This window comes from Pyrus communis, chromosome 1 (genome assembly GCF_963583255.1).
Source record: "Pyrus communis chromosome 1, drPyrComm1.1, whole genome shotgun sequence".
Classification (NCBI taxonomy): Eukaryota; Viridiplantae; Streptophyta; class Magnoliopsida; order Rosales; family Rosaceae; genus Pyrus; species Pyrus communis.
This window is the reverse complement of record NC_084803.1, coordinates 2,642,757-2,669,651: the sequence shown is the minus strand read 5'-3', so window position 1 is coordinate 2,669,651 and position 26,895 is coordinate 2,642,757. Positions and strand designations below refer to the sequence as shown.

Sequence of the window (26,895 nt, the reverse complement as noted above, 5' to 3'; positions counted from 1 at the left end):
TTTCACATTCACATGGCGCTATTTTTCTTTTATTCATCAGAGCTTGGTGTACAAAAAATATCCAAACACCAGGTTTATTGAATGAGGCACTATATCGATGGACCAAGGTAGTGGAAGAAGAAATGGATGGTACTACGGTCTAGTTGTATTCCTTTTCACTTGTAAGTGAGAGGTCATAGGTTCGATTATCGTCAAAATCGAATTTGAACCATATTATTGCTAGTTTATTATAATGCTAAGTCCATCTCATCCCTCTTAATGTTAATAATATCGTTTCTTCAAAAAAAAAAAAAAAAGACAAATAAACAAACTTCATGAGTTTTCAAATATGGAACATGCTAAAGTGGGACCACACAAAGACATTTATTCGTGGTGGAGCCACTGGAGCGCATTGAAAAGGATCTGAATATAAGATTTAACTTCATAGGTTAATTTCCGTAGTAGCCAATCATCGTACGTTGCCAGTTCATAGTTTGCAGTGAAAACACAAGATCTTGATGGTGTATTTTTTTTCTAGCAAAAAAAGGCGGGGATGCCAACACCGAGACTTTCAAGAGTCAAGGTGGTGGGAAGTGGACAAATGGCCGGCGTGTCCAAATGATTGATTCTCGTGGAATGCCAAGGAAACTGTTTCAAAAAATTATCCGTCACCTTACCGTTCAACCTATTACTTTACAGTTTAACGTTAAGTGTTTTACTAATACTATAAAACATTATGCTCGAAACATGAGTTGAAATAGAATCTATAAAGAATCATACTTTTAAAAGAAACTCATTAACATATCTCTTAATTCTCACTTATGTGATTGTATTTGATCGAGCATTTTCAAGTCAGTTTACAATGGGGACACGAAATCAAGAGAAATAAAAATGTAGTTATGTATTTCACTTGAATGCTTCACTTCGCTAAATCGCTAGGAGAAGTCTCAGTGGATCAATAACAGGCATGGGAAACTGCCCGAAGAAGCGGTCTCATCCCTAACGTTTCTTATCAGTCCTATCTTCTGCATATTAGGTTAAAATTCAAAAGGCACTCGAAGGGAAGAAAGAAACTCAAGTACCCGAGAATCTCCAGCTTGGAACGTGCAGCATTCCCCACTCAAGCAGAATATGCACTTTTAACTATTAACTACACCCAAGCTTGAAAGTTGTATGCTTATCGATTTCCCTTAACGTTATGTTGCAGATAAATTATAATATGAACGGGTTAGATAAAATAATCAACATATTACTGTTTACGCTACCGGCCAAATCCGACACTACAGTGCCTTGAATAAAGAAAGAATGTTTGCACATTTGAACCAGCAAATTGCATAAAACTACATACGCAACCATTCATTACCAAGTGAGTTGAAATTGATTAAATACGACAGTGCTAATGAAATTAAGTTGCTACTACAGTTATAAGAGTTGATTGATCAAGATAAAAGAGTAGAATACCCATTGCTAAGTAATATAGCTATTGTTCTCAGCGCTAGCGCATTCAGAGATGATTTTTAGTTCCATGCCATGCCCAGAAACCGTGTCCCGTGACACTGCATTACCAAATCTGCAACCAGAAAACTTGTACGTTAGTCAATGCAGAGTTCAGTAGTCTCAAGATCCCTTCACGTGCTATAAACACATATTATTCCCAAATCAATCAGAGGCAAAAACAAGAGGTTTACGGAGCATATTAGAGAAATTTACATCCCCGTCATCCACACATATTAGAGATCAAAGGGTATTTTGGATTTAACAAATAACATTTGATACATATATAATATATAACCCTTCATTGGGTTTGTCTTTAATATACATACATATAAGCCTTATCAAGAGATCGACGATCTAGATCCAAGGGGGAGAGGAGAGAAAATTGAACAACTCACGGAGAAATTATCAAGTTAAAAGACTGACTGGAATCAGAACTTACGAAAAGTAAATGAAAAAAAGAAACAAATTCAGTTGTGTACCTCGCCTATTTAACAAAGTGTAGTTTTTGGTTTTTTATGCATATCAGCATCAGTGACAAACTCCGCGGCATGCTTGCCCACGCCTCTGCGACTGTCAAGAATACAAACAAAACATTTGATTACAGGGAACGTAATTTCATCGACAAGAAGGCAATAAGGAACATTGTGATCCGGTTTACAAACATGTTGCCCACTTACAATAACATAAAATATGCATTTGATCATACAAAATTTAACAAACACATACAAACAATGACCGTTACAATTACGGTCTCACTCGCAGACCGCACCTGTCCAAGCCAGAAAGAGTTGAGTTTGTGACATCAGCCTCAGTATCGTCCTTGTTCAGACCATCATACCTACAAAATGACCAGCAGGGAATGAGGATTTCACCTAGGCTAAAGTAATCAGGACTTCACCTAGGCTAAAGTATTGGGAATGTACAAAAGGATACGAAACACTTGGAATTCAAAAAACACCATAATGCATGAAAGAAGGCAAACATATATTGAAGTATGTCACAGCCATATATAATATACTAAGAAATACATCACCATTATGGTAATCGAAATGCAGATCAATGTTAAAGCAAAACTTAAAGAAAAAGGATATCGGAAAACGTTTGCTTACATGATGAATGTAGAATAAGCACCGTAATCACCAAGTGTAAAGTCTTGGATATCATACTCTTCGACAGCCTCTAGAACGGCAGTGACAACTGGATTGTCGGTAGAGTTTGAGACAAATACTTGAAACACCGCTACACGTGCACACAACCTAAGGGAATAGCTGAAAGGCATGCCTTGATAAAGGAGGCACATGCGGCCATTATCGTCAAGACGGGTGAGAGAGCAATCGGAGTCGTAAAAGCGATCCTCGAATACTTCTTGTAGCTGATCTAGACACTGATAAGGACTTTTGATCCCAAATGAGTCCAAGTTATAGGCAACAAGACCTCTTAAGTTGAAGGGCTGGGCAATTAGAAAGCCATTATACTCTAGAGAGCATGCAAGATGGGGAAACTTAAATGGGATGTCACGGTGCCATATGGCTTCGCCTGCATCAAAAACGAATGAAAATAGCTCGGCATTAACATACAGCTTGCGCCCAATAGCATAGTGGGAAATGATATGGCCACGGTGGTCAGGGGGGGGAGGGAGAGCTTCCCAGGTTTTTGAAACAAAATCAAAAACCTCGAAAGGTGGTTCAGCTATATCAGAAAAGTGGTTTGCATTTGTTGAAAGGACATATGCTTTGTTTTCATCCCCAAGGGTGACCACGATAGGTGTGCACTTGGGACCAGAAAGGTTGGGAAAGTTACTGTCCTTATAGAGGGTTTGGGATGTAGGGTCAAGGGTGTAGACCTCTAAGTTGGGCAGAGTCCACAGGCACAACTCAGAGTAAGAAAAATTCTCAGACCTGAAATACTTGTCACCCCCAACAAAATGCATATTGGAACCCTTGATAAGTATTCCCATCCAGAGGGGAAATTTTTCATCTTGGTTGGCAAGCACAACTTCAAATTCTGGCCTCTTAGAAGTAGATCCCTTTTTGAATAGTAACAGTTGACTGATGTTAAGTTTGCAAACTCGCTTCAGAAACTGCACGTAAAAATAGCAATCCTTGTTCGACATTTGTATCTTGTCCTGGGTAGGATCATCAGTAGGAATAGGTGACCAATAATTAATCTCAAGAAAACCGTCAAAGAGAATAATGTGTAGTATAGAATAGTACAGTTTAGAGATGAAAACTCAAGCAACTTCAAAATAATGAAAAATAAAAGAGACTCTCAAAGATTTGATTTCAATCAACAACAGAAAACAGAAAACCGGTCCAAACACAATACCACCCAAAACCAAACGGCATTCCACACAGAATTCAATAATAACAGTTGAACAAGAATCATTGAGCAAAAAGAATGGGCCGGTTACATCTTCTTCAAATCAAAATCAAAATCCCCATATGCGATATTTCTTATATACAATTATAAGATTCCAATAAGAATAAGAAGATATCGATTATTACAATTGACATTAGGGAGGAAACTGAGAGCCATATCCAAATCATACAACACCATTCATGAAAAACCCAACAAATTAACATCTATAAAAATACCCCTACAACACAACCGTGATTATTTATAATACTAAATCTAAAAATTATCGTATCATCATCAAAACTTTTGGTTTTTCTCATTACATTTTATCGTAATCTAGCAAAGCATGCTAATATGATTTGGCTTGTTCTTACAGCACAAGGTGAAGATGGAATTGTGGTCGTTGAAATCGTCAGGGATGTGGGATTACATGAAAATACGAAGGGATGTAGAGATAAAAAAAAAAAAAAGTGTTTTCCTTTTAGATCAGTGGGTTTAGGGTTGTAATATTATTATTTTAATTTATTTATTTAAGGGTAAAATTGAATGTTTGATGGATAAGTTGGGTGTAGAGATACAACTATTTCAATATCTAAACTTGTCAAAATAATATCTTAAGAAGATATCAAATTTGAACTATATTATTACTAACCTATTATGAGGTTAAACCCACTCCCTCTCTTTAGTCTAGTCCAACATTAGTTACCCTAGCATACCTGGCTACCTGCGCCCGTCCCTCTCCTCATTTTCTCCGTTTCACCCTCCCAACCAAAAACAGCCGCACCGAATGTAAAGCCGCACGGCTCGCACCAACTTCTTCATCAAGCTTCTTTCTCTCTCTACAAACTATCGATTCTCTTTCTCTGCAACAATGTCTGTTGCCATGTATCAATCGCCTGAAAGCTTCTTAGCTTGACAGTTCGATTTTGGATCTTTTTCCTGCTTCCGCTACATCTTCTGAATACTTCTGTTTTGCGAATCTCTGCAATTCTAGGGTTTCGTGTTCTTCCCCAATTCCATCAAATTCTGATTCTTTGTTTCCTTTGTCCACTTTCGGTTCACGGTTTTCGAGATGTCCAATGATTCAAGAATACTCCATTTGTAAGTGTTTTTTGTTTATAAATTTGTGATTATGTTTTCACTTTATTACTATTTGTATGATTATGTGTTCTGCTTCCGCTACATCTTCTGAATACTTTTGTTTTGCAATTCTAGGGTTTCGTGTTCTTCCCCAATTCTGTCAAATTCTGATTCTCTGTTTCTTTCGTTCACCTTCGATTCACGGTTTCGAGATGGCCAGTGATCCAAGAATACTCCATTTGTAAGTGTTTTTGGTTTGTAAATTAGTGAATATGTTTTCACCTTATTACTATTTGTATGATTATGTTTTCTACTGCTTCCGTTACATCTTCTGAATACTTATGTTTTGCGATTCTCTGCAATTATAAGGTTTCGTGTTCTTCCCCAATTCTGATTCTCTGTTTCTTTAATCCACTTTCAGTTGACGGTTTCGAGATGGCCAGTGACCCAAGAATACTCAATTTGTAAGTGTTTTTTTGTTCATAAATTAGTGATTATGTTTTCACTTTATTACTATTTGCATGATTATGTTTTCACTTTATTACTATTTGTATGATTAAGTTTTCACTTTATTACTATGATTGTATAATTTACTGTTTAAATTTTGGAAACAAGGCCGACCAACATTCAAAATGTGTTTGAAGGAATGGTTAGCAAGAAAGGTGTCTTATTATTTATTGAATAAGATTGAAGCTTTTTCTTGGTATCACTACAACGCATCAAGGTCAATACATCTCCTGAAAGCAGATCATATCTGCGAAGTATATGAAAACATGCATGTGATCATCACTCAGAAGACTGAACATACACTCTAGAATCATGGGTGCAAACCAATGCAAACAACATTATCAATCCTCTAACTGGGGAACCCCCGACTGAAGACTTGAAGAAAATAATTTTTAGGTAGTTAATTTTATAAATATTTTTAGTTTTTAACCTATAACTTTGTTAGGTATGATAAATTCTCTATTATTGGTTGGTAATTAAATAACTCTGTATTTTAATACAATGGCGTTTTGAAAGGGTTGAAACATCTTGATATCCAGCATGGAAATGTTAACCTGAACTCACTCTCATTATTTGTTGTAAACAGCATTGGATATCTTGTTTGGCCTTCATCTGACAGCAAAAATCCTCCAAGTCAAGATATTGATGGATTCAGTGACATTTTGGAGTTTGTATTTACGGGACAAGCTCAGACATGTGCTGGTCTACGACGTCTGATGGCAAACTTGAAACCCCTTATGCCACCATACCTAAAAATTCTTTTCAAGTTTTCAGTCGGCTCCCCAATTAGAGGATTGATAATGTTGTTTGCATTGGTTTGCACCCACGTTTCCAGAGTTTGTTCAATCTACTTAGTGATGATCACATGCATATTTTCATTTACTTCACAGATATGATCTACTTCCAAAAGCTGTATTGACCATGATGCGTTGTAGTGACACAAAGAAAAAGCTTCAATCTTATTCAATAAATGATAAGACACCTTTCTTGCTCCCCCATCAAAGTTCATTTAAAATGGTTTGGGTTGCCACCGGCGGCCTTGTTTCCAAAATATAAACAGTAAGCCATCTCGAAATCGTGAACCGAGAGTGGACGAAAGAAACAGAGAATCAGAATTGGGGAAGATGTAGCAGAAACAGGAGAAAGATCCAGAATCAAGCTAAGAAGCTTTCATGTGATTGATACCCGGCAACAAACATTGTTGCAGACAAATTGCTTAAATTTTAGTTTATATGACATTAAAAAATGAGTACAAGTTCATATGACATTTCAAAAAATTTCTCATATAATTATCATGAATTTTTACGATATATAAACTACATTTTAATGAAATCCTCCTTGTCAACCAAAAGAGGGTAAAAATACATTTTAAGGACAGTATCTCTCTTCTATCTCTCACGTCTTCTTCCACTTCCTCCCGTCTTCTTCCACTTCCTCTCCACCTTCACAGTACCCTCCGAAGTCTGACCCTTCAATCCCACAAAAAAAAAATTCAATCTCTCCCTCTATCTAAACTCTCAAAATAGCTTACTGTAACTCAACCATCGATCCATTCTACAGAAGTTTATCTAGTGGATACCATCATACAAGTAAAATGGCAGATAGCTGCAATCTAGTTATCATTTTCATAAGAACACAGTCCAGCTCAATCTAATGAATTTAATTTCCAACATTTATAAAGCAACAAACCGAAACCTTAAAAAATCAAAACATTGTTTAACAAATAGAGCAAGGTGAACCCACCTGGCTTTGTGCTCTTTCTGGAGCTTTTTAAGTTCTTGGTCTTGTTGTACTTCCTGAAACGATTAACAACGTACAAACAAAGTTCAGAACTTTATTGTCGGAAACAAAAACAAAAACTTTAAATTCTCACCATAGACTTAGATTGCATGCTCGGCCGTGAGCTCCTCCGGCCCCTCTGAGTTGTAATCTTCTCCGTTCGACATCGGATTCCAACCCCTTTTTTTGTTTCGGGAGCGGCGTTCGAACTTGTTTTTCGAGAGAGAGAGCGATTGAGAGAGACTCTGAAGGAAAGGGGGCGAGAGGGAGTCTGAGGGTTTCATTTTGAATGAACGGCTGAGATTAATTCTCAACCAATCCAACAGCCTATAATATCTAAAATTATATCTATTTTAACTTCAGTTCCGTTTGGGCTACCAAAAAAGTCAGATTGTGCGACCAATTCCTATACCAAAATTTCAGAATCAGTTTGGGATTAGGTATCGAATTTTTTGGGATTTTCGGTTTGAAATTTTTTTGATTCGGTTTTGGGATATTTTGGGTACGGTTTGAGATTTTTGGTATTTTTTTCCACCTCTATTCACGATATAAAAACAATATTGTTTGGATTTTGCTTTCTGCCTTAGAAACCTTTTCAGTAAGTCTAAACTGGCCCTGGATTTTCCTCAAGTGGAGATGGGCTCAAGTTTTGAGCCCAATCTTGTTTTCAAATCCAGTATTTGATTGCTACTAAATTCAACCAAAAACTAGGTTAGTATAATTACCGTCCAATGGTTAGATATGGTTCTTGAATGTTATTACAGCATATTTAATTGTTAAAAACTGAGTTTGAAAAAAAAAATTGTAGTCCGTTATAAATTTTTCTGGCTCCATTCTTGCATTACTATCATCAATTATACGTTTTAGAATCATTTTAGTGAAAAAAAAAGTCCTATAACATTAAATGTGAAAATTCTTGTATGGTAGCATAAATGAGTCACTGGTTAAGCAGTGTCAAATCAGCATGGTCTGATAAAAACTTGAATCCAAATCACTCAGATCTTAGCTATGAAGGAAACCAGAGTTGATATATTTCTTGTTCAACTGGCCTTGGCATCCATGAATCCATAAAAACAAAGAACAAATAAAAACAATAAAAAATTGGGAAAAATAAGAAGAAGAAAAGGTTGATTTTTCAAACAAATATGAATCTGTGGCCAGTGGCCTCCACTGTGGACATTGACTCTTATGCCTTGTGAGTCAAAAAAAGAAGAAATAAAAACACCCTGCAAACAGTGACCTTTTGTGAATGGCAAAGGCCAACTCACGGTGGGATTTACAAATCTAATTAGAATCATAATTTGGAAGAAATCAGATAAACAGAATTTTGGAATTTTGAATTCATCAAATTTTCACACCGTGCATGCAACTATGCAACAGTATTATGAAAAGAAAAGGAAGAGAGATTATATTTTCGAATATTAGCCAAAATTTGGGTCCTCCTGTTTTTATAATATGCGCATAAAACGACTTGATGAGTGTGCCCTAGCAATAATCTTTATTCTTTACACTGAAGTAATGGAGAGATTTTTCAGTATGATTACTATACAAATGATAATATATGTATGTTAAAAGTTAATAACTTAAAAAATAAAATTTCTCACCACTTATATAAAAACACATGGTGTACCATCCGTATTCCGGTCACAATGAAAAATTTCTTGAAGCAATCACTATTTCACGAATTGTATTGATTCCTGCATCTTCTTTTGTGTACTAAATCTCTATTAAATTGCCCTTCGAAAATGAAATAGAAATAATTAAACTCCCCATATATAACTGAGAAATACAACTTTTACAAGTGTGAGAATATATGCAGCATCGGGGACGTTGCATAACTCACTACCCCAATTTAAGATTTGGTCTTTGTCTAAGGTATGCATTTTCTTAGATACATGAGAGAATCTGCTTTGTAAGGGTTGCAATAAATGATAGCTAAGAATCCCTCCAAAATACTAAAGAAAAACATAATTGGGATGGTATGATGAGACAAATGTTTCTATACAACAACCAGCGCTCTTAGATGTTGTAGAAACAATCGTCTCATTGCTTGTTTCTACTCCAAACCGAAATATAAATATGTTATAGTAATATAATGCATATAACATGTATAACATGTGTGTGTGTGTATTTATATGTGTGATTTGGTACAAGCAATGTATTATGTGATGACTGCGGACGTATGAGCTAGTGCTACTTTACTTCCCTTATCTAAATCAAGGGAAAAAGCATATATTAAAAGGATGGTACGTCACAAAACCACTAAAATAGTGGGAACAAGCGCCTCCTCTTTCTCCTTATTTTCTATGTTGGGGCAGAAGATTCCCAACACTAAACCCTAACCATGGTTTATTTCTTTCTGCTAATTAGATTAGTTTGGACGCTAACCTTTTCGTTAAATATGAACAAATTTTGGCTTAATCATGCTTCCTATCCATTACAAGTACTGTACTGTCCAATAGATTTTGACTATAATACTAATATATTTCACATCGTTCGGGCAATCCCTTCATATGTATGTAATTATTTAAATACGATATTATTCTCTATTTTAGCTACATGGAGTTTAATTAATTATAGTACTAATCATCACTTACCAATTAATTACTTTTTTTATCATAAAGTGGCGGGGCAGAAACCCTAATTGGTGCTGCACTCAGTTGGTGATGTCAATCTGAACTATATATACACTGCAAGTCTGTAGAGGCTTTTCCATGAAAAGATATGTCCTGTCCGGTAATAATCTTCTAGGTACTAATGAAAACAACGAATTAAGTGGTAAAACAGGAAGATTAAGTACAAAAGTTGAATGGACATCTCCTTAATTATCTGTTTGAGTTTGGTGGAAAGAAGGGTGATACCAAAGTTAACTGTGCAGAGAAGAATTTCAACTTTTCTAAGTTGAGTGGCAGAAAGGGAGTATATAACGTGATGAAGTAAAAATGGTTTTAAATCGTTTTTAAAGGCTAATTATTATTTACTAATTGCGTTTAGGCCTTTATGCATGAAATTAAACTACAATGTAGAACATGGAATCCAAGACACAGCAGAAAAAGGAGAGAGAATGTTGTTAAAATACTTGAGTGTGACTAAAACAAAACACGTTGGTATAAAGTTCATGTTTAAGCAAAAATTTGGGTACCAAATGTCAGAAAACTAGGATAGAATAAAGTTAAATTCCACATTAAGTTTGCTTGCAACGCATTCCTCATGTTCCTTCGTAAAAATTGCCATTAAATCATGCACATTATACTTTTTTATTTCTAAAATTTTTTATTTTAAAGAATTATAATATCAGAGTTTAAACGTCTGTGTGACACAATGTTTAAAGCAGACACAAAATTATTAGATTTATGATTAATTTCTCATAAACCAAAAACTACACAAAGGTATTTCTCCTTTTTCTACTCGTCTGACTTGTAGCAATATATCTTTTTGTCTAAATTGTGTAATGTGTATAAAGAATCCATCACCATTGACAACTTTCATATGTAAAATGAACTATTAAGAAAATTACACAGGCACAAATATGGTACATCACGTGTTTTAATAGAAGTGGTGAGAAATTTTATTTTTTAAGTTATTAACTTTTTAGCACACATATTCCACTATTAATATAGTGACATGTGATATACTATCCCGTATACCGGTCAAATTGAAAAATCTCTCGTGAGTCACAAAAGATGCTTAAAGATGATAATTAAAACCCTAGCCAGCTAGCTGGTTACAAACATCAACGCAGCATGCATGCCTTCCTAGGACGAACCAAATAAATAATGAAGTCATGTTACTCATCCTTGATCCCTCACCGTATATGATGATGAACCCATGTACTGTAACAGCAAAAGAAACATTTAGATTATCGTCTATAGAAAATTCAGCCGTTACGTATCATTACTAGTCTTACATACGTAAAGCAGCCGCATGGTGTTTTTTCTAGGGTTTTCGAACTTGAGACCTTTTTGTACACTCCTAATGTGTTGAAATACATATACAGATAGAGATAGCGTGGGAGAACGAAGGGACAAATGACGGAGGCAATGGGACCTGCTGGGCGGAGAGGGTGGCAAGCAAAGCATAAAGTGGTGGGCAAGCAAAGCATAAAGAGGGTGGCTGTGTCATCATGTGGATAGATTATAATGGCAAAGCACCAAAAAAAGTCGTAATCCCCCACAAACAATTTTCCCAATGTTCCCTGGCCCCTCCTCCCCTTAGTCACAATCTTTATCCACCTGAGCTGCTTGGCTTGCTAGCTAATTCTCTTTACTTGATGAAATAATTGATCCTATTAAGTCAATCCAAAGCTACAATTAACATTTCTTTTGTTTAGCTACAAAGCATGTGATGATCCTACCACTTACCAACTAATTATACACTGCCAGTTCTCTATTATTATTTTCCTCGTGTCAGTCATGCAATATGTTTCATACACCTCTCTCTCCCTATAACTCTCCTCGTGTCTTTTCTGTTAATTAACCCCGACAAAATTCAATTTGCAGCTTTTTAAAATTGACTTTCTTAGTTCACTACATCATCAGCCAGAGTTACATGATTATGACCTTGCAAAGTCTGCCCTAATTGTGCTTAAAAATCTCTTTTAAGTGGATTAGAAAGAGAAAAGAAACATGTTTGAGTGGAGAAAGTGGGGTTGCTACATATAAATATGGCTGTTCAATTATGGAGGTATCAATTGGGACACACCATCAATCAGATCACTATGAGCATCGTCAAAGGAGATGTCAAAATGTTCACATAAGCTATAACAGTTAAAAAAAAAAAAAAAAAGACCACACTAATGTTCTCCAACCAAAATGTCAAATCTGATGTGGCAATGACATGGATTGGCAATTCTAGAGAGTTGCTGTCAAATTTGACAACAGCTTCAAAATTAATTATTAATGTTTTTTATTAATTTTTTATTGGTTTAATCATCATTGCAATTAATGTTGTTTTTGATCCGTTTCCTTTTTGTTCAATCAAGGTAAGTGAACGGTCTCCTCTTGTTAAAAATAAACGGTGAATGGTCCGGATAATTATTAAATGTCTTTTATTAAGTTTTTATTAATTTAATCATTTATTTTATAATATAATAAAATAATAATTTAATTTGCATATCGGGTGGGCAATAAAACTTTAAAGGATGTCAAAATGACACATAAGCTGTCAAATTTAAATTTTATATTCAAAATTTGACATCTCCTTTAGAAATGCTCTAAGCACAAGTTTTGCTGCCACTTTACACACCAATTGCCTATTCTTTTCTATCCTAATCCAATGACTGTTGTCATATCATTTTCATTGGATCCACATAATCTCCCCTTAAGACTAATTAACTTAGTGGGTTTTTACTCTGGCTTTAGATATGACCCAAGCATGAAACAAAACCTTAGTGTAGGAGAACAATGTACGGATACATTGTTATCAAGAAGTTTTACGTCAACGGTTTACACTATAAAGATATATGTAAAAGAAATTTTTACCTAATATTGTAAAATTGATATAAAATGTCACAATAACCATATATCCGTTTCATATAAGTTGTTCTACTAAAGCAACGTATTTGTTATACTTTGTTTTGTATTAAATTTAATGTGAAATAGTAAAAGGTGGTTAGTTACATCATCCACCCAAAACATTCCCTTGTGGACACATTATTAGTTGAGGGTTAGAATAATAATTTATATTCCTCATCCCACATTTCAAAAAGTAATAAGAGTACAAATTACTGTTGTTAATCATGTTCTTCAAGTACCACTCTCTCACGAAGGTAACAAATCGCATCATCTCTTCAAATTTAGATATTTTATAATCCATTTCAGTGCAATATTGAAAATTTTAAGGAAATAGTTTTGCTCATCACCCTGAAGCAGTAGTATTGCTCATTATCTTTTTATTATTATTACTTGAATTAAATTTGAGATATATATAGTAGACAGACATAATTAGATCTTAAAATTAAACTTATTATATAGTAATAAATAGAGTGGTGAGCATTACCACTACTTGATAAAGATGAATATAAAAGCACCCAAATTAAAATCATCACCCAACAAGCTCATTGGCCAACATTGAACCAAAAAAAAAGAAAAAAAAAGCTGATTGGCCAAGAAAAGTTGATTGCTTCAGCAATAGGCACCACCTATTATATTCTTTCTTTTAGTATATTAATTGGAGAAACTTTTCAGTATGACCGTCACACAATATAGTACACCACTTGTCCATATAGAAATGGTGGGTTATGTGTGTTAAAAGGTTAATAACTTAAAAATTAAAATTTTCCACCACTTGCATAAAAACACATGGTGTATCATCCGTATTCCCGTCACAACTAAAAGTTTCTTTATTAATTGAAGCACTTCTATATGCTGTTTTCTTCTAAATTTGAAGAAGGTGTAACACTTAAATGGGAAATTATATAGCTTTACAAGGATGATAACTTAATAACATTTTTACAGTTGAAACTTCCAAATAAATAAAAGGGTTGAAAGTGTAATCTAATGTTAACGTTTCATAATTCATTGTTAGACTCTTGTAGTTACACGAATACATTCAATTTTAGATAATGAATTTGAATCATACATCATGACAGATTTTATCTTGATCAGTAGTTTAGTCTTTAGACTCGTAATCTAACAAATTTAAATATAATTATCATAATATACAAGGTAATGCTATTTACATATCTCTTTTTACCTTTTACATCCTTATTAATTTTTGTACACTGATATTTTTTAATTAATTTAATCTGATAACCAAAAATTAAAAAAAAAAATGTGTAACAAATAAAAATATATGTGCGATAGCACCACTAATATAAATTCATAACTTGGGCCCCAAGAATCATCGGTTTTGTGTATTTTATAGCCCCCAAAACCCTTAATGCTCTCCATCAGCATGATCCAACACAACAGAAAACACAGGGCCAAATCCGTGAAACAGTTAAAGTAAAAAAAAACAGAGAGAAACACTTTTCCCATGCTATAAATACCATAACCCACCACCTCCATTTTCATCAGCTTAAATTTCCTCACCTTCTTTTCATCGACTCAAAACCTTCCTAATTTCCTAAACTCCAATTAAAAAAAAAATATATATATATATATATATTTAAACATAAATATGAGAACCGTAATTGCTTTCTCTACTGCAACTCCGGGGGCAAAATCCCCACTAGAATCATCACTGCTGCCAACTGCAACAACCACGGGGCAGCAGCAGCAGCAGCGCTCGCCGTGGCACTCTCCGGTGCCCTACCTATTCGGAGGCCTGGCGGGGATGTTGGGTCTGATTGCTTTTTCTCTGTTGATCCTTGCCTGCTCTTACTGGAAGCTTTCGAGCCGGTTGGAGGACAGAGAAGGAGGCGAGCGAGACTTAGAGAGCGGCGGCGGCGACGAGAAAGGCGACGGGTCGAATAAATCAGTGAAGGTGTTCGAGGAGAAGGTTTTGGTTGTTATGGCAGGGAATGAGAACCCAACTTTCTTGGCCACGCCGGTTTCCGTGTGCTCGAAAGCTGCTTCTTTCGGCGGCGCTGACGATCATGCCGACGAACAGGGAATGAGCAAAAAAGTAAATAAGGAGGAGAGCTCCGAGAAAGCGAAAGAAGAAATGGGGTCCCATGATCCCGAAGAACCCGAAAATATTCGAAACCAAGACGATGAATCGGAGACTCAGCTGAGGCGATTACAAGAAGAACAAGTACAACATGAAAACCAGCGAGCTTAACTCAGCGTGCTCTGTTTCAGTTTTGGCATATATTTCTTGAGAGAGGGAAAAAAAACAGAGTGCTCTGTTATTTTTCTGGTGGGGTTTGGGGGATTTCTATGTTTTGATCCGGAAAATGCAATTTTGTATGAGATTTATTAGTTTTGATGAGATTTGACATTAAAGCAGAATTAATTATCAGCAGTTGATGTTAGAGATTTTTGTTCTTATCTTTCCAGCTTAATTGTTAATTAGGGCGGTATTGCACCAATTAAGAAGGATAATGTATCCTTCTTTGCCTTTCTCCCCACGCATTTTTCTAAACATAGGAAAAGCTTGGGTTCGGAGCACAAGAAATTCTAACCATGCTGAGTTCCATCTTGATGGAGGTTTGGCGTTCAAATATCATGAACGACAATAATACAAAATTAAAAACAAAAAACAAAACTAGCTACCAATTGAAACCGTATTATTATTTAAATCTTGTCATTGAATACCACTAACTCAAACATTATGGGAATGAAATTGATAAAAAATGTTGTGGTGTTACGGAATAATTAATTGGAGACAGTGTAATAAAGATAAATATATATATATATATATATACATAACATTTTATAAATAATTAAAAATACGAGATTAACGTTCCATTCACACATAAAGATCATTTTTAAAAATTTGTGACATCTACCAACACCCAACTCAATCCCCGGAAATTTCAGATTGGGGTACGAGAAAGCTGAGGTAAGACTTTGGCCATTTTCTTAGGATGCGTGCTAGACATACACGTGTATGATTTTGATTGGGTTTGGTCCACTGGGAAGCAACGTTGTACGCACGAATATTTGAGTTGTCCGCTGCGCGACGCCACGCGAAGCCGCGTCCCCGCATTAAAGAAAGAATTAGGATTCTCTCCCCTCATTTCATATTATTCGTCTATTTTCATACTTTCCTCTCTCATGCTTTTTTTGTCTTATTTTTTATATAAAAAATTCAAAACAAGATGTATACGTAGCGTAATCGTAACTGTTTAAATGAAAGGAAAAAGAAAATGAGAGAGATTAGAAGAAAAGATAATCTTACGCCGCATTAAATGCACACGGTTTTATCATGATATCGTGATTACAGTCTACGCTCTACAGTGCACAGAAGCCCGGTGTATATTTGTAACTGTAGACGTGCAGGTACAATAATAATGGGAATGCGGTCCATAAAGGAGTTATGGGGCCGGACCGACAAACAAAAACCACTACCCCAATTAGCTGTTAGAAACGACATTGGGCCCGACCCGAATACATAATTCGTCCGACTTGGATTTTTTTGGTTGTTTTATTCGGAAAAAAGATTCATGCAGGATCCTTTTCTTATGGATCTTAGGAATCCTGTAATCGTGTCTATTCATCGTATATCGTGCAATTAGTTTTCGTTATTTTAAAATTTAAATTTTAAATAATTTATGACCTCACGATGTACGATTAACGAAATACGATTGTAGAATCCCCAAAAAAAGGGTCCGGCGAGGATCCTTTTCCGTTTTATTCACATCTTATATACTGTTGAATGCACTCTATAATTAATGTACCTCATATTAGCTTTTCTATTAAAATTTATTTTAATATACCTTACGTATTTTCCCATAATATCTTGAAACCCCGTAAAGTTGAAACCAAATGTTGGTAGACCAATTGATTATTATCAGTGATGAAGTTAGGATTTTGAGTGAGAGGGGGTCTTTCACTATATGTGTGTAAAAAAATTGAGCTCGTAACATGTTAACTTATGCAATCTGATTAATCTTCACAAAAGTGAAAGACCTTTCCTAAATTTAAGGGTAATGTTGAAGAGAACAAATTTTTAAACCAAGTTTGTAAACCAAATGATGTGTCACCGATAAAAAATAAGCACGTTAATCCACACTTAACCACGTCATGATGTAAAAAAAAAGATCTCCCTAGCATTACCCTAAATTTAATAGTGAGAAGAAAAAAAATGTACAAACCCAAACAACCAAGTAAGAGGTAGGCTATGGAAGAAGAAGTAGAAAAAGAAGGATAAAGGAAGAGGTCTGCAAATAAAGATGGTCTGTTGCTTTAGAAAATTACAGGTTGTGTATTGTTGTTAGTTGATAGGATGGAATCAGTTGTGGTTGCTTTTTCTACTCAAATTTGCACGTCCCTTTTAAAAACTCCCCGACCAAACACACCGTTTCATCAAACAGTCAAACAGATTTTCAATCAAAACTAGTTAACGACGTCCTCTACCTCATCTTCTTCCATGAGGTTCACACCTTTGCAAATAAAAGTTTGGGGCCGCTGGTTGATTTCATACGCCTTTTAGAAGTCAGGACGGGCTTGGAACTACCCTGGTCCCTTGGTGGCTCCACCCCTGATTTTTATCAATCAATAAAGCTCAATTCAAAAGCTTACTCGTGTGATATTTGGGTTCGGCTACAGTGATACGTACTACTCACTGATAAGCGTTTTATGCAAGATTTAGTCGTAGGAAAAATTCATTGGATCTTTAGATGCAAAATCTAAATGTTAATCTTCCAGACCATTCAGTGGTACCTACTACAAAAGAAAAAGTGGTGATATCGAGAGGATGCGTAAATAAATAGAAAACCTTTTTAGGCTTTGCCGCAACATGACGCATATTAAACTAATGGATTATCGTTCCAAATTTTCCAATTAAAAGTTGCTTAATCCGTAATATTATCTTAATGTATAATTGTTGCACGCGATATTAAACTAAATTTCAAAATTTTGTTATTTTTGTTTTTTCTTTTTTGAGAGGAATCGCACTTCATTGATGAAAAGATTAAAACATACAAATCCGGGCCACATTGAAGAGGGGCACAGAAAAAGCCTTTTCCAGGAAAAATCACATGAAAAAAGGTCCATGGAAAGGAAAAAAACGCGTTCCATATTAACGTACAAGTATGATCAGATTATGTACATTAATTTCGTTTGAAAGTGTTTTTAAAATGACTAAAGGTGTTTATGATGAAATGTTTTTTAAATCAATCCTTATTAAAAATGCAAATGAATCCTGCAATAAACACTGAAGTACATCAAGTACTTCTAGAACAAAAATATATATATATATATATATATATATATATTTATTTAAAAGCATTACAATTATTTTCTACACATTTTCAAATGAGCTATATTTTGTTCTAATCGTTCACTTCACTGCATATAATGCCCAATCACACAAATTTGCGTTACCACAAAGAAAAGAGAGCTTAATATAGCATTTGCTCTCGAAGACAGATGAAGCGCCGGTGTTTCTTCCCTCCGCTGATATTGCTCATCTTGCTCTTCTCTAATGGTATATTAACATCTAATCTCTTCTTAATATCGGTTTCTTTCTCTACATTTTTGCATTTCCTAAATTGTTTCGTCATCAGGTGCACTTCAAGGAGACGAACGAAAATGCTCAAATGCTCCGACCCGTTAAAAAATGCTCGAAATATAAATGTGTCATAGCCTGCATCGACGACTATAATCAAAGCTTCATCAATGGTGATTGCATGGATTACCATACATGTTGCTGCAAAGATTTAGAATAGGGTACTCGAGCTCCTGTGGCCGATTCTCCCTCTTCTAGTATCGCTTATGTCCGAAGAATAATAACAACTGTTGACAATAATATTTGGCTTTGTAGCCTAATTTAATTGTTGTAACTAATCCAACAATTGTTTTGCAATAGACTAAAGGAAGGGGATGATTTGAACTCGGGACGCATTTGATTTAAGATCAAAACCTTATCCATCAAGGCAATTCACCACTTGCTATCAAACGCAACAATTAAAATCCACCAATAAATGCTATCATCACTTCTTACCAGAAACTTCATCCGGGGTTTTGGTAGTCATCTGATCAACTGCATGAACTATGTTCTGAAGCTCCTCCCATATGGCTTTGTACACCATCCTCTGCCTATTTACAGCCGACTGTCCCTCAAATGACGAGGAGACGACATCAATGACCACATGCCGGCCATCCCCGTTCATATCTTCTACACTAACGGATTCCGCATTTAGCTCCTCCTTTATCTCTTTCTTCATGGATTCTATTAGTGGGGAGTCAATGGATCCAGCATTTCCGACGCTTGAAGCTCGAGGACTGAATCTTCTCACACCACCGTATTCCAATCTCATATTGCTCCTGTTTTCATTGCCAATTGCTTTATGGTGCAACAATCTGATGCTCTGGCTCTTAAATACCGACAGAGTTTTCCTTGGTTGAGAAAATAAGGATGGCAGAGCTCGATTAAGGGCGCAGGAGGTTGATAACACGTATGGACGCACCATGATTGACTTGGCCGCCATTCTTCCCTGTCTACACCTCTACTTGAAACCCTAATAACTCTAAGCTACGGAAGGTCGCACTCTAATGCAAGAATTGAGCACCTGCACGAATATGATGGTACGAATTAAAATTGGAAAGAATGAATGATACAGCAAACATCAAGTTTTCCTAACCCAGTTTCATTTGAACATTACCCCCTGCAAGTTCGAATACCAGTCAATATTAAGCCATATTGGGACTGCTTCTGAAAGCGCTGCGAACTGCGTTTGGCAGAAAAATATGAAAGCGCTTTTACCCATAATCTCTTTTTGAAGAAACTCGACATATTTATAATGCAAGGTCTTCTAGCATAAGCGCTTATGAGCAAGCTTCCTACATAAGCATTCCCAAACAAGCGCTTAAGAATTTGTTTGGAGCTGTGTTTAGATAACCAACTAAAGGCGCTTCTAGTAACATTTGGCAGAAGTGCTTTCATGAGAAGCATTTCCAAACTGGCCTTAAACTAAGGGGTCCAAATTTTATCACTAATCCAATGACTGTTTTCATGTCAATTTCATTGGATACACATAATCTCCCTTTCAGACTAATTAACACTTAGTGGGTTTTAACTCTGGGCTTCAGATATGGACCCAAGCATGAAACAAAACCCTAGAGCAGGAGAACGATGTACAGATATACTGTTATCAGGACATCTTATGTCAACAGTATAAATTATAAAGATGTGTGTAAAATAAATTTCTATTTGATGTTATAACATTGATATAAAATGACAAATAACAATATATATGTTTCATGTAAGTTGCTCTACTAAAACAACGTATTTGTTATACTTTGCTTTTGTATTAAATTTAATGTGAAGTAGTAAAAGATGTTTAGTTACATCATCCCCCCCCCCCAAAACAAAAAAAAGAAATTTCCGTTCTAGAAGCATTATTAGTTGGGGGGCTAGAATAATAATTTACATTCCTCATCCCACGTCTCAAAAAGTAATGAGAGTACAAATTACTGTTGTTAATCATGTTCTTCAAGTACCACTCCCTTATGAAGGTAACAAATCGCATCATCTCTTCAAATTAAGATATTCTAATCCATTTCAGTGCAGTATTGAAAATTTTAAAGAAATATTTTTTCTCACCATCCTCAAGTTGTGGTTTTGTTCATTATATTTTTTTATCACGGTTAGGTGAGCTTAAATTTTATGATTTATGCAGTAGATAGACACAATTATATTTCAAAATTTAAACTTCTCAAACGATGATAAATAGAGTGATGAGCATTACCACTACTTAGTAATCGTGAACCAAAAATGCACCCAAACTTTAATGATTGCCCAACAAGCTCATTGGCCTGACATTGAAGAAAAAAAAAAAAAAAAACAAGCAGATTGGGCAAGGGAAGTTGATTACTTCAGACAGGTTTTGTCTTGATCAATAGTTTAGTCTTTAGACTCGCAATCTACCAAATTTAAATATTTTACTAAAAAATCATCATAATATATGTTCATGACTTGGGCTCCAAGAATCATTGGTTAATGTATTTTATAGCCCCATAAACCCTTAAGTCTTAACGTTCTCCATCAGCATGATCCAACCTTGAAGTGCACACAACCAAAAAACAGGGCCAAATCCCCAAATCCGTGACACCATTAAGAAAGAAAAAGAAAACAAAACAGAGAGACAAAACACTTTTCCCCTGCTATAAATACCATAACCTACCACCTCCATTTTCATCAGCTCAAATTTCTTCACCTTATTTTCATCAACTCAAATACCTTCCTAATTTCCAAAACACCAATTAAAAAAATATATATTCCAATTTAAAAATAAATATGAGAACCGTAATTGCCTTCTCTACTGCAATTACGGCAACAAAATCTCCACTGGAATCATCGCTGCCGCCAACTCCAACACCAACAGCCATGGGGCAGCAGCAGCAGCCGCGCTCACCGTGGCACTCTCCGGTGCCCTACCTATTCGGTAGCCTGGCGGGGATGTTGGGTCTGATTGCTTTTGCTCTGTTGATCCTTGCCTGCTCTTACAGGAAGCTTCCGAGCCGGTTGGAGGATAGAGAGGGAGGCGAGGGAGACTTAGAGAGCGGCAGCGGCGGCGACGAGAAAGGCGATGGGTCGAATAAATCAGTGAAGGTGTTCGAGGAGAAGATTTTGGTTATTATGGCAGGGAATGAGAACCCAACTTTCTTGGCCACGCCGGTTTCCGTGTGCTCGAAAGCTGCTTCTTTCGGCGGCGCTGACGATCATGCCGACGAACAGGGGATGAGCAAAGAAGTAAATAAGGAGGAGAGCTCCGAGAAAGTGAAAGAAGAAATGGGGTCCCATGATCCCGAAGAACCCGAAAATATTCGAAACCAAGACGATGGATCGGAGACTCAGCCGAGGCGATTACAAGAAGAACAAGTACAACATGAAAACCAGCGAGCTTAACCAGGGCCGGCCCTGAGAGTTTGGGCCCTAGGAAACCCTCGAAATGGGATGCTAGAGTTCTCTGACTCCTGACCCTTTGTATGTTGACATGTGTAAAAAAAATTCACTAAATACATGAAAAATCTATTTCTACATTAAATATCGTAAAAATTAATATTAAAAGAAAAAAGATATACAAACATTACTCAAATATTAGTATATTACCCGTCTCGCATTTTTAGATGCAAATTCACTTATTAAGTTTACATAATCTAATTTTTCAACCAATTCAAACCGAAAGAGAAGTCCCTACCCAGTACGCCAAATTCCAATGATTTTTCTATTGTTACAATGTTACTTATTACATTCAATAAATGATGAATGGTTGGATTAAATAGACGACATCTTACAACTAGGAAAAATACTAGAGTGAATAGGATAGTAATTTTTGTATACACGCGTAGGCAGACGAAACGGATTTGAATAATTTATTATATATTATATAAACTAATTAATTTGAACATTTAATAATGTCATTTTTCAAAAGGGTGAGAGTTTTGGCCCTTTACGTACATAATAATGATACATGTGGTGTGATCTTAAAATAGGGTAATAAAATCCCATAAAAATAAACATAAAGATGATACTTAAGAGAGAAGCAAAAAAGTAAAAATAAGATGGTGGGAACTATTTAAATAGGAGAAGACGTGCATATATAAAAAAAAGATGGTGGGACCATCTTAAGTAAAATTGTGCAATTAAAATGATGTTGGGAATATGGTTGTCTTTTTCCTCGTGCAAGGCTGACCATGCAACAAAAGATTTCCAAATTTCAGCTTTTACATATAAGCCCGCATAGCTCCGGCCCATTCTCGTCTAGACCTGCCTAATTCCGCCTAAAAATTAGGGGCCCTAGGAGGACGCCTACTCTGACTACCCTTAAGGCCCGCTCTAAGCTTAACTCAGCTTGCTCTTTTTCAGTTTTGGCATGTATTTCTTGAGAGAGGAAAAAAAAAACAGTGCTCTGTTATTTTTCTGGTGGGGTTTGGGGGATTTCTATGTTTTGATCCGGAAAATGCAAATTTTGTATGAGATTTAGTACTTTTGATGAGATTTGACATTAAAGCAGAATTAATTAGTTGCAGTTGATGTTAGAGATTTTTGTTTTTATCTTTCCAGCTTAATTGTTAATTAGAGCCGTACTGCACTAATTAAGAAGGATAGTTTATCTTTCTTTGCCTTCCTCCCCACGCATTTTTACAAACATAGGAAAAGCATGGGTTTGGAGCACAAGAAATTCTAACGATGTTGAGTTCCATCTTGAAGGTCTCGCGGTCAAATATCATAAGCGACAAAACACAATAAAGCTTTTTCCCATCGTGTGGGGTCAGTTGTGAGGATGCAACACGAAGGCTTCCGAGGAGGTCATACATTCTAGTATTACTCTCCTCCAAACTCGTTTAGCTTTGAAGTTCTGATGGGATCTGGTGCATGTGAGTTGGTATGATCGCATCCCAAGGATTCGACATAAGATAGGAGTGTCGGATGTTGACTACCTGACACCCTCTCCTTGTTCTTTTATTCGGACTTGAGATCGGCAATGTAAGATAAACTTATACAATCAGAATTAGGAACAAAAAACAAGACTACCTGACGCCTTCCCCCTAAATATCATAAACGACAATAATGCAAAATTAGGAACAAAAAACAAAACTAGCTACCAATTAGAATCGTATTATTATATAAATCTTCTCTTTGAATACCACTAACTCAAACATTATGGGAATGAAATTGGCATACGATGTTGTGGTGTCACGGAATAATTTTTTAATTGGAGACAGTGTATTAAAGATAAATATATATACATAACATTTTATAAATAATTAAAAGTACGAGATTAACGTTCCAGTTACATGTAACATTATTTTTAGAAATTTGGGACAATCCCCAACTCCCAACTCAATGCCCGGAAATTTCAGATTGGGGCACGAGAAAGCTGAGGTCAGACATGGCCATTTTCTTGGAATGCATGAGAGACGTACACGTGTATGATTTTGATTGGGTTTGGTCCACTAGAAAGCAACGTGTAGGCACGAATCTTTGAGTTGTCCGCTGCGCAACGCCACGCGAAGCCGCGTCCCTGCATTAATCGAAGAGTAATGATTCTCTCCCTTCCTATTAGAACATCTTCAAAGAAAATCAAAATGTTCATATTAATAATAGCAGTAAAAAAGGACAGCTGCAATGTTTTTCAACCGAGAAGTCAAATTTAATGTGGTATGACATGGAATGTCAGCTCTCCCGTACTGTCATATTTGACAGCAGCTTCAAATATTTTTTAATTAATTTATAAATGTTATTTTATTAATTTTTTTTTATCAAACTCTCCTCTGTCACCTGAGAAGCGCTGCTCATCCTTCTTCTTTCCTTCTTTCAAAACCAAACCCAGAAACTAACCACTCGAATCCTCGCTGCAATGCCTCGGCTACGATTTGAGGAAGTCGGCGAGTTGTCCACTCGGGCAACAATGTAAACCAATAAGCATCCAGTATTCCAATCACAACCAAATAGCCCTGCGTCACGAAAATTGCCATTTTCGACATGAACGCCGCCAAAACCCCAACAACAGAAAAATTGAACAACACCAAAACAAAAGTAATCGAATCGACCGAAACATTAAAGTCCTCAATAAAAAACGGGCAATTTCTCCGCCCATGAACCCCAGAACAACAAAAGACGAAAAACCCATGTAGATTTTGAGGAACTTGGTGCATAGGAGCACCAAAACGAACGTGACGACGGCGACAAAAACAAGGGCGTTTAAGAGGGCACCCACGACTTGTCCCATGAGGAGTTCGAGGAGGTCTCGTCGTAGGCAATGGTGGCGATTAAGTTCACCGTCTCCTACGAGGATGAAGCGTCGTCGTTTAGGACTGTGACCAGAAGGACCACCAGCAGCATACAGACGGAGACCGGAGTGATGATTCTAATTAGTTCTTCGCCCAGGGATTCGAGAATCGTTGTGGGTCTTGGGTTTTGGGCCATTGGGTGTTCTATAATTGGATCCATTTCGGATCTTAGGGCGGAATTTGGGGTTTTTGATTTGAGATTTAGTCGCAGCGCTGAGAGTTCGGCAGAGAAAGGTTTCGCAGGTGTTTTGGTGGAAGAGTTGCTTGGACCGGAAAGAAAGGGGCATAAAATAATAGTTTAATAAAATAAAAAGAAAAGAAAATAGTATAATAAAATAATATTTAATTTGATATATCTGAAGAGCAAAATTTTGAAAGATGTCCAAATGCCACATCGACCGTCAAATTCAAATTTTATATTTAAAATTTGACATCTCCTCTACCATCCATTTCCATCATCTCTTATCATACTCTTCTTTTTGCCTTATTCTTTATATAAAAAATTTAAAACAAGATTTAGACGTAAGGTAATCATAACCGTTTAAATAAAAGAGAATAGAAGAGAAAAAAAATTAGAAGAAGAGAGAATTCTACTCCCGTATTAAATGCGCACGGTATTATCATGATATCGTGATTACAGTCTACAGTCTACACTCTACAGTGCACAGAAGCCAGGTATATATTTGTAACTGTAGGCGTGCAGGTACGATAATAATGGGAATGCGGTCCATAAAGAAGTTATGGAGCCGGACCGATTAGCTGTTGGAAACCGCATTAGGCCCGACCCGAATACATATTCGTCCGACTTGGATTTTTTTGTTGTTTTATTCACAACTGTTGAATGCTCTCTATATACTTACTGTACCTTGTATTTGCTTTTCTAATTAAAATTTATTTTAATATCCTCTACGTATTTTTCCGTAATATCCTGAAATCCTATAAAGTTGAAATCAAATGCTGATAGACCAACTGATTATTATCAGTGGTGGAGTTAGGATTTTGAGTGAGAATGAGTCTTTCACTATATGTGTGTAAAATTGAGCTCATAACATGTTAACATATGCAATTTGAGTAATCTTCACAAAATTGAAAGACCTCTCTTAAATTTGAGGGTAATGTTAAGGAGAACAAATTTTTAAACCAAGTTTGTAAACCAAATGATGTGTCACCGATAAAAAATAAGCACGTTAATCGACACTTAATCACATCATAATGTAAAAAAAAAAAAATCTATCTCTCTAGCATTACCCTAAATTTAACAGCGAGAAGAATAAAAATGTACAAACCGGGACAACCAAGTAAGAGGTAGGCTGTGGAAGAAGTAGAAAAAGAAGGATAACGGAAGAGGTCTGCAAATAAAGGTGTGTTGCTTTAGAAAATTACAAGGTGTGTACTATTGGTAGTTGAGAAAATGGAACTAGTAGTGGGTTGCTTTTTCTTCTCAAAATTGCACGTCTCTTTTAAAAACTCCCCGACCAAACACACTGTTTTATTAAACAGTCAAACAAGATCAAAACAAGCTAACAACGTTGTCTATCTCATCTTCTTCCTTGAGGTTCACACCTTTGCAAATAAAAGTTTGGGGCCGTTGGTTGATTTCATATACCTTTTAGAAGTCAGGACGGACCTGGGACTACCCTAGTCCCTTGGTGGCTCCACCCCTAATTATTATCAATGAATAAAGCTCAATTCAAAAGCTTACTCGTGTGATATTGGGGTTCGGCTACAATGATACATACTACTCACTGGTAAGCATTTTATGCAAGATTTAATCGTAAGAAAATTTCATTAGATCCGTAGATGCAAAATCTAACTGTTAATCTTTCGGACCATTCATTGGTACCTACTACAAAAGAAAAAGTGGTGATATTGAAAGGATGCGTAAATAAATAGAAAACCCTTTTTAGACTTTGTTGCAACATGACGCATATTAAACTAATGGATTCTCGTTTCAAATTTTCCAATTAAGAGTTGCTTAATCCGTAATATTATCCTAATGTATAATTGCTGCACGCGATATTAAACTAAATTTCAAAAATTTTGTTATTTTTGTTATTTCTTTTCTGAGAGGAATCGCACTTCATTAACGAAAAAATTAAAACATACAAGTCCGGGGCACGTTGAAGAGGGGCATAGAAAAAGCCTTTTCCAGGAAAAATCACATGGATAAACGTCCATGGAAAGGAAAAAAAGGCGTTCCATCTGACCATACAAGTATGATCAGATCATGTACATTAATTTCTTTTGAAAGTGTTTTTAAAATAACTGAAAATGCTTCTGGTGAAACATTTTTGAAACCAATCCTTAATAAAAATGCAAATGAATCTTACAATAAGCAATGGAGCACGTTAAG

At 35.9% G+C, this 26,895-nt stretch overlaps 4 protein-coding genes, 2 long non-coding RNA genes and 1 pseudogene across 7 annotated transcripts; 3 read left to right on the top strand and 4 right to left on the bottom strand.

The window, feature by feature from the left end:
• Window positions 1–1,299: 1,299 nt before the first annotated feature.
• LOC137719863 (uncharacterized) lies at window positions 1,300–4,248 on the bottom strand. Its single transcript, XM_068458865.1, has 5 exons — window positions 4,206–4,248; window positions 2,586–3,601; window positions 2,246–2,314; window positions 1,956–2,046; window positions 1,300–1,549 (listed from the first exon to the last, which is right to left on the bottom strand). Exons 2-4 carry the CDS (start codon window positions 3,587–3,589, stop codon window positions 1,965–1,967), a joined length of 1,155 nt encoding a protein of 384 aa, XP_068314966.1. The 5' UTR covers window positions 3,590–3,601; window positions 4,206–4,248; the 3' UTR covers window positions 1,300–1,549; window positions 1,956–1,964.
• Window positions 4,249–4,524: 276 nt separating this feature from the next.
• Window positions 4,525–5,652, top strand: LOC137719876 (uncharacterized). 2 transcript variants are annotated; one of them, XR_011066446.1, is made up of 4 exons: window positions 4,525–4,932; window positions 5,047–5,152; window positions 5,333–5,375; window positions 5,527–5,652. It is a non-coding gene; the product is annotated as an uncharacterized lncRNA (long non-coding RNA). The 2 variants fall into 2 exon arrangements; XR_011066445.1 differs by lacking the exon at window positions 5,527–5,652 and having other exon boundaries at window positions 5,333–5,483.
• A 1,100-nt stretch (window positions 5,653–6,752) lies between these two features.
• LOC137719868 (uncharacterized) lies at window positions 6,753–7,456 on the bottom strand. The gene is made up of 3 exons (XR_011066444.1): window positions 7,292–7,456; window positions 7,162–7,214; window positions 6,753–6,887 (listed from the first exon to the last, which is right to left on the bottom strand). It is a non-coding gene; the product is annotated as an uncharacterized lncRNA (long non-coding RNA).
• Window positions 7,457–14,237: 6,781 nt separating this feature from the next.
• Window positions 14,238–15,150, top strand: LOC137719579 (protein GLUTAMINE DUMPER 1-like). The gene has a single exon (XM_068458622.1). The coding sequence runs from the start codon at window positions 14,317–14,319 to the stop codon at window positions 14,917–14,919; it is 603 nt and encodes a 200-aa protein (XP_068314723.1). The 5' UTR covers window positions 14,238–14,316; the 3' UTR covers window positions 14,920–15,150.
• Window positions 15,151–18,519: 3,369 nt separating this feature from the next.
• On the bottom strand, window positions 18,520–19,335 carry LOC137729549 (protein BOLA4, chloroplastic/mitochondrial-like). The gene has a single exon (XM_068468527.1). It carries the CDS (start codon window positions 19,232–19,234, stop codon window positions 18,737–18,739), a length of 498 nt encoding a protein of 165 aa, XP_068324628.1. The 5' UTR covers window positions 19,235–19,335; the 3' UTR covers window positions 18,520–18,736.
• A 1,707-nt stretch (window positions 19,336–21,042) lies between these two features.
• LOC137729032 (protein GLUTAMINE DUMPER 5-like) lies at window positions 21,043–21,691 on the top strand. The gene has a single exon (XM_068467856.1). The coding sequence runs from the start codon at window positions 21,043–21,045 to the stop codon at window positions 21,652–21,654; it is 612 nt and encodes a 203-aa protein (XP_068323957.1). The 3' UTR covers window positions 21,655–21,691.
• Window positions 21,692–23,029: 1,338 nt separating this feature from the next.
• Window positions 23,030–23,148, bottom strand: LOC137720219 (5S ribosomal RNA; annotated as a pseudogene).
• Window positions 23,149–26,895: the final 3,747 nt, after the last annotated feature.

Bases quoted from the DNA above. Each gene is read 5' to 3' on its own strand.
- LOC137729032 (XM_068467856.1), top strand. From the start codon at position 21,043: ATGAGAACCGTAATTGCCTTCTCTACTGCAATTACGGCAACAAAATCT.
- LOC137719579 (XM_068458622.1), top strand. From the start codon at position 14,317: ATGAGAACCGTAATTGCTTTCTCTACTGCAACTCCGGGGGCAAAATCC.
- LOC137719863 (XM_068458865.1), bottom strand. From the start codon at position 3,589: ATGTCGAACAAGGATTGCTATTTTTACGTGCAGTTTCTGAAGCGAGTT. The intron at 2,315-2,585 runs GTAAGCAAACGT...GTCATTTTGTAG, and splicing joins GCTTATTCTACATTCATCAT to GTATGATGGTCTGAACAAGG. The intron at 2,047-2,245 runs GTGCGGTCTGCG...TATTCTTGACAG, and splicing joins ACTCTTTCTGGCTTGGACAG to TCGCAGAGGCGTGGGCAAGC.
- LOC137729549 (XM_068468527.1), bottom strand. From the start codon at position 19,234: ATGGCGGCCAAGTCAATCATGGTGCGTCCATACGTGTTATCAACCTCC.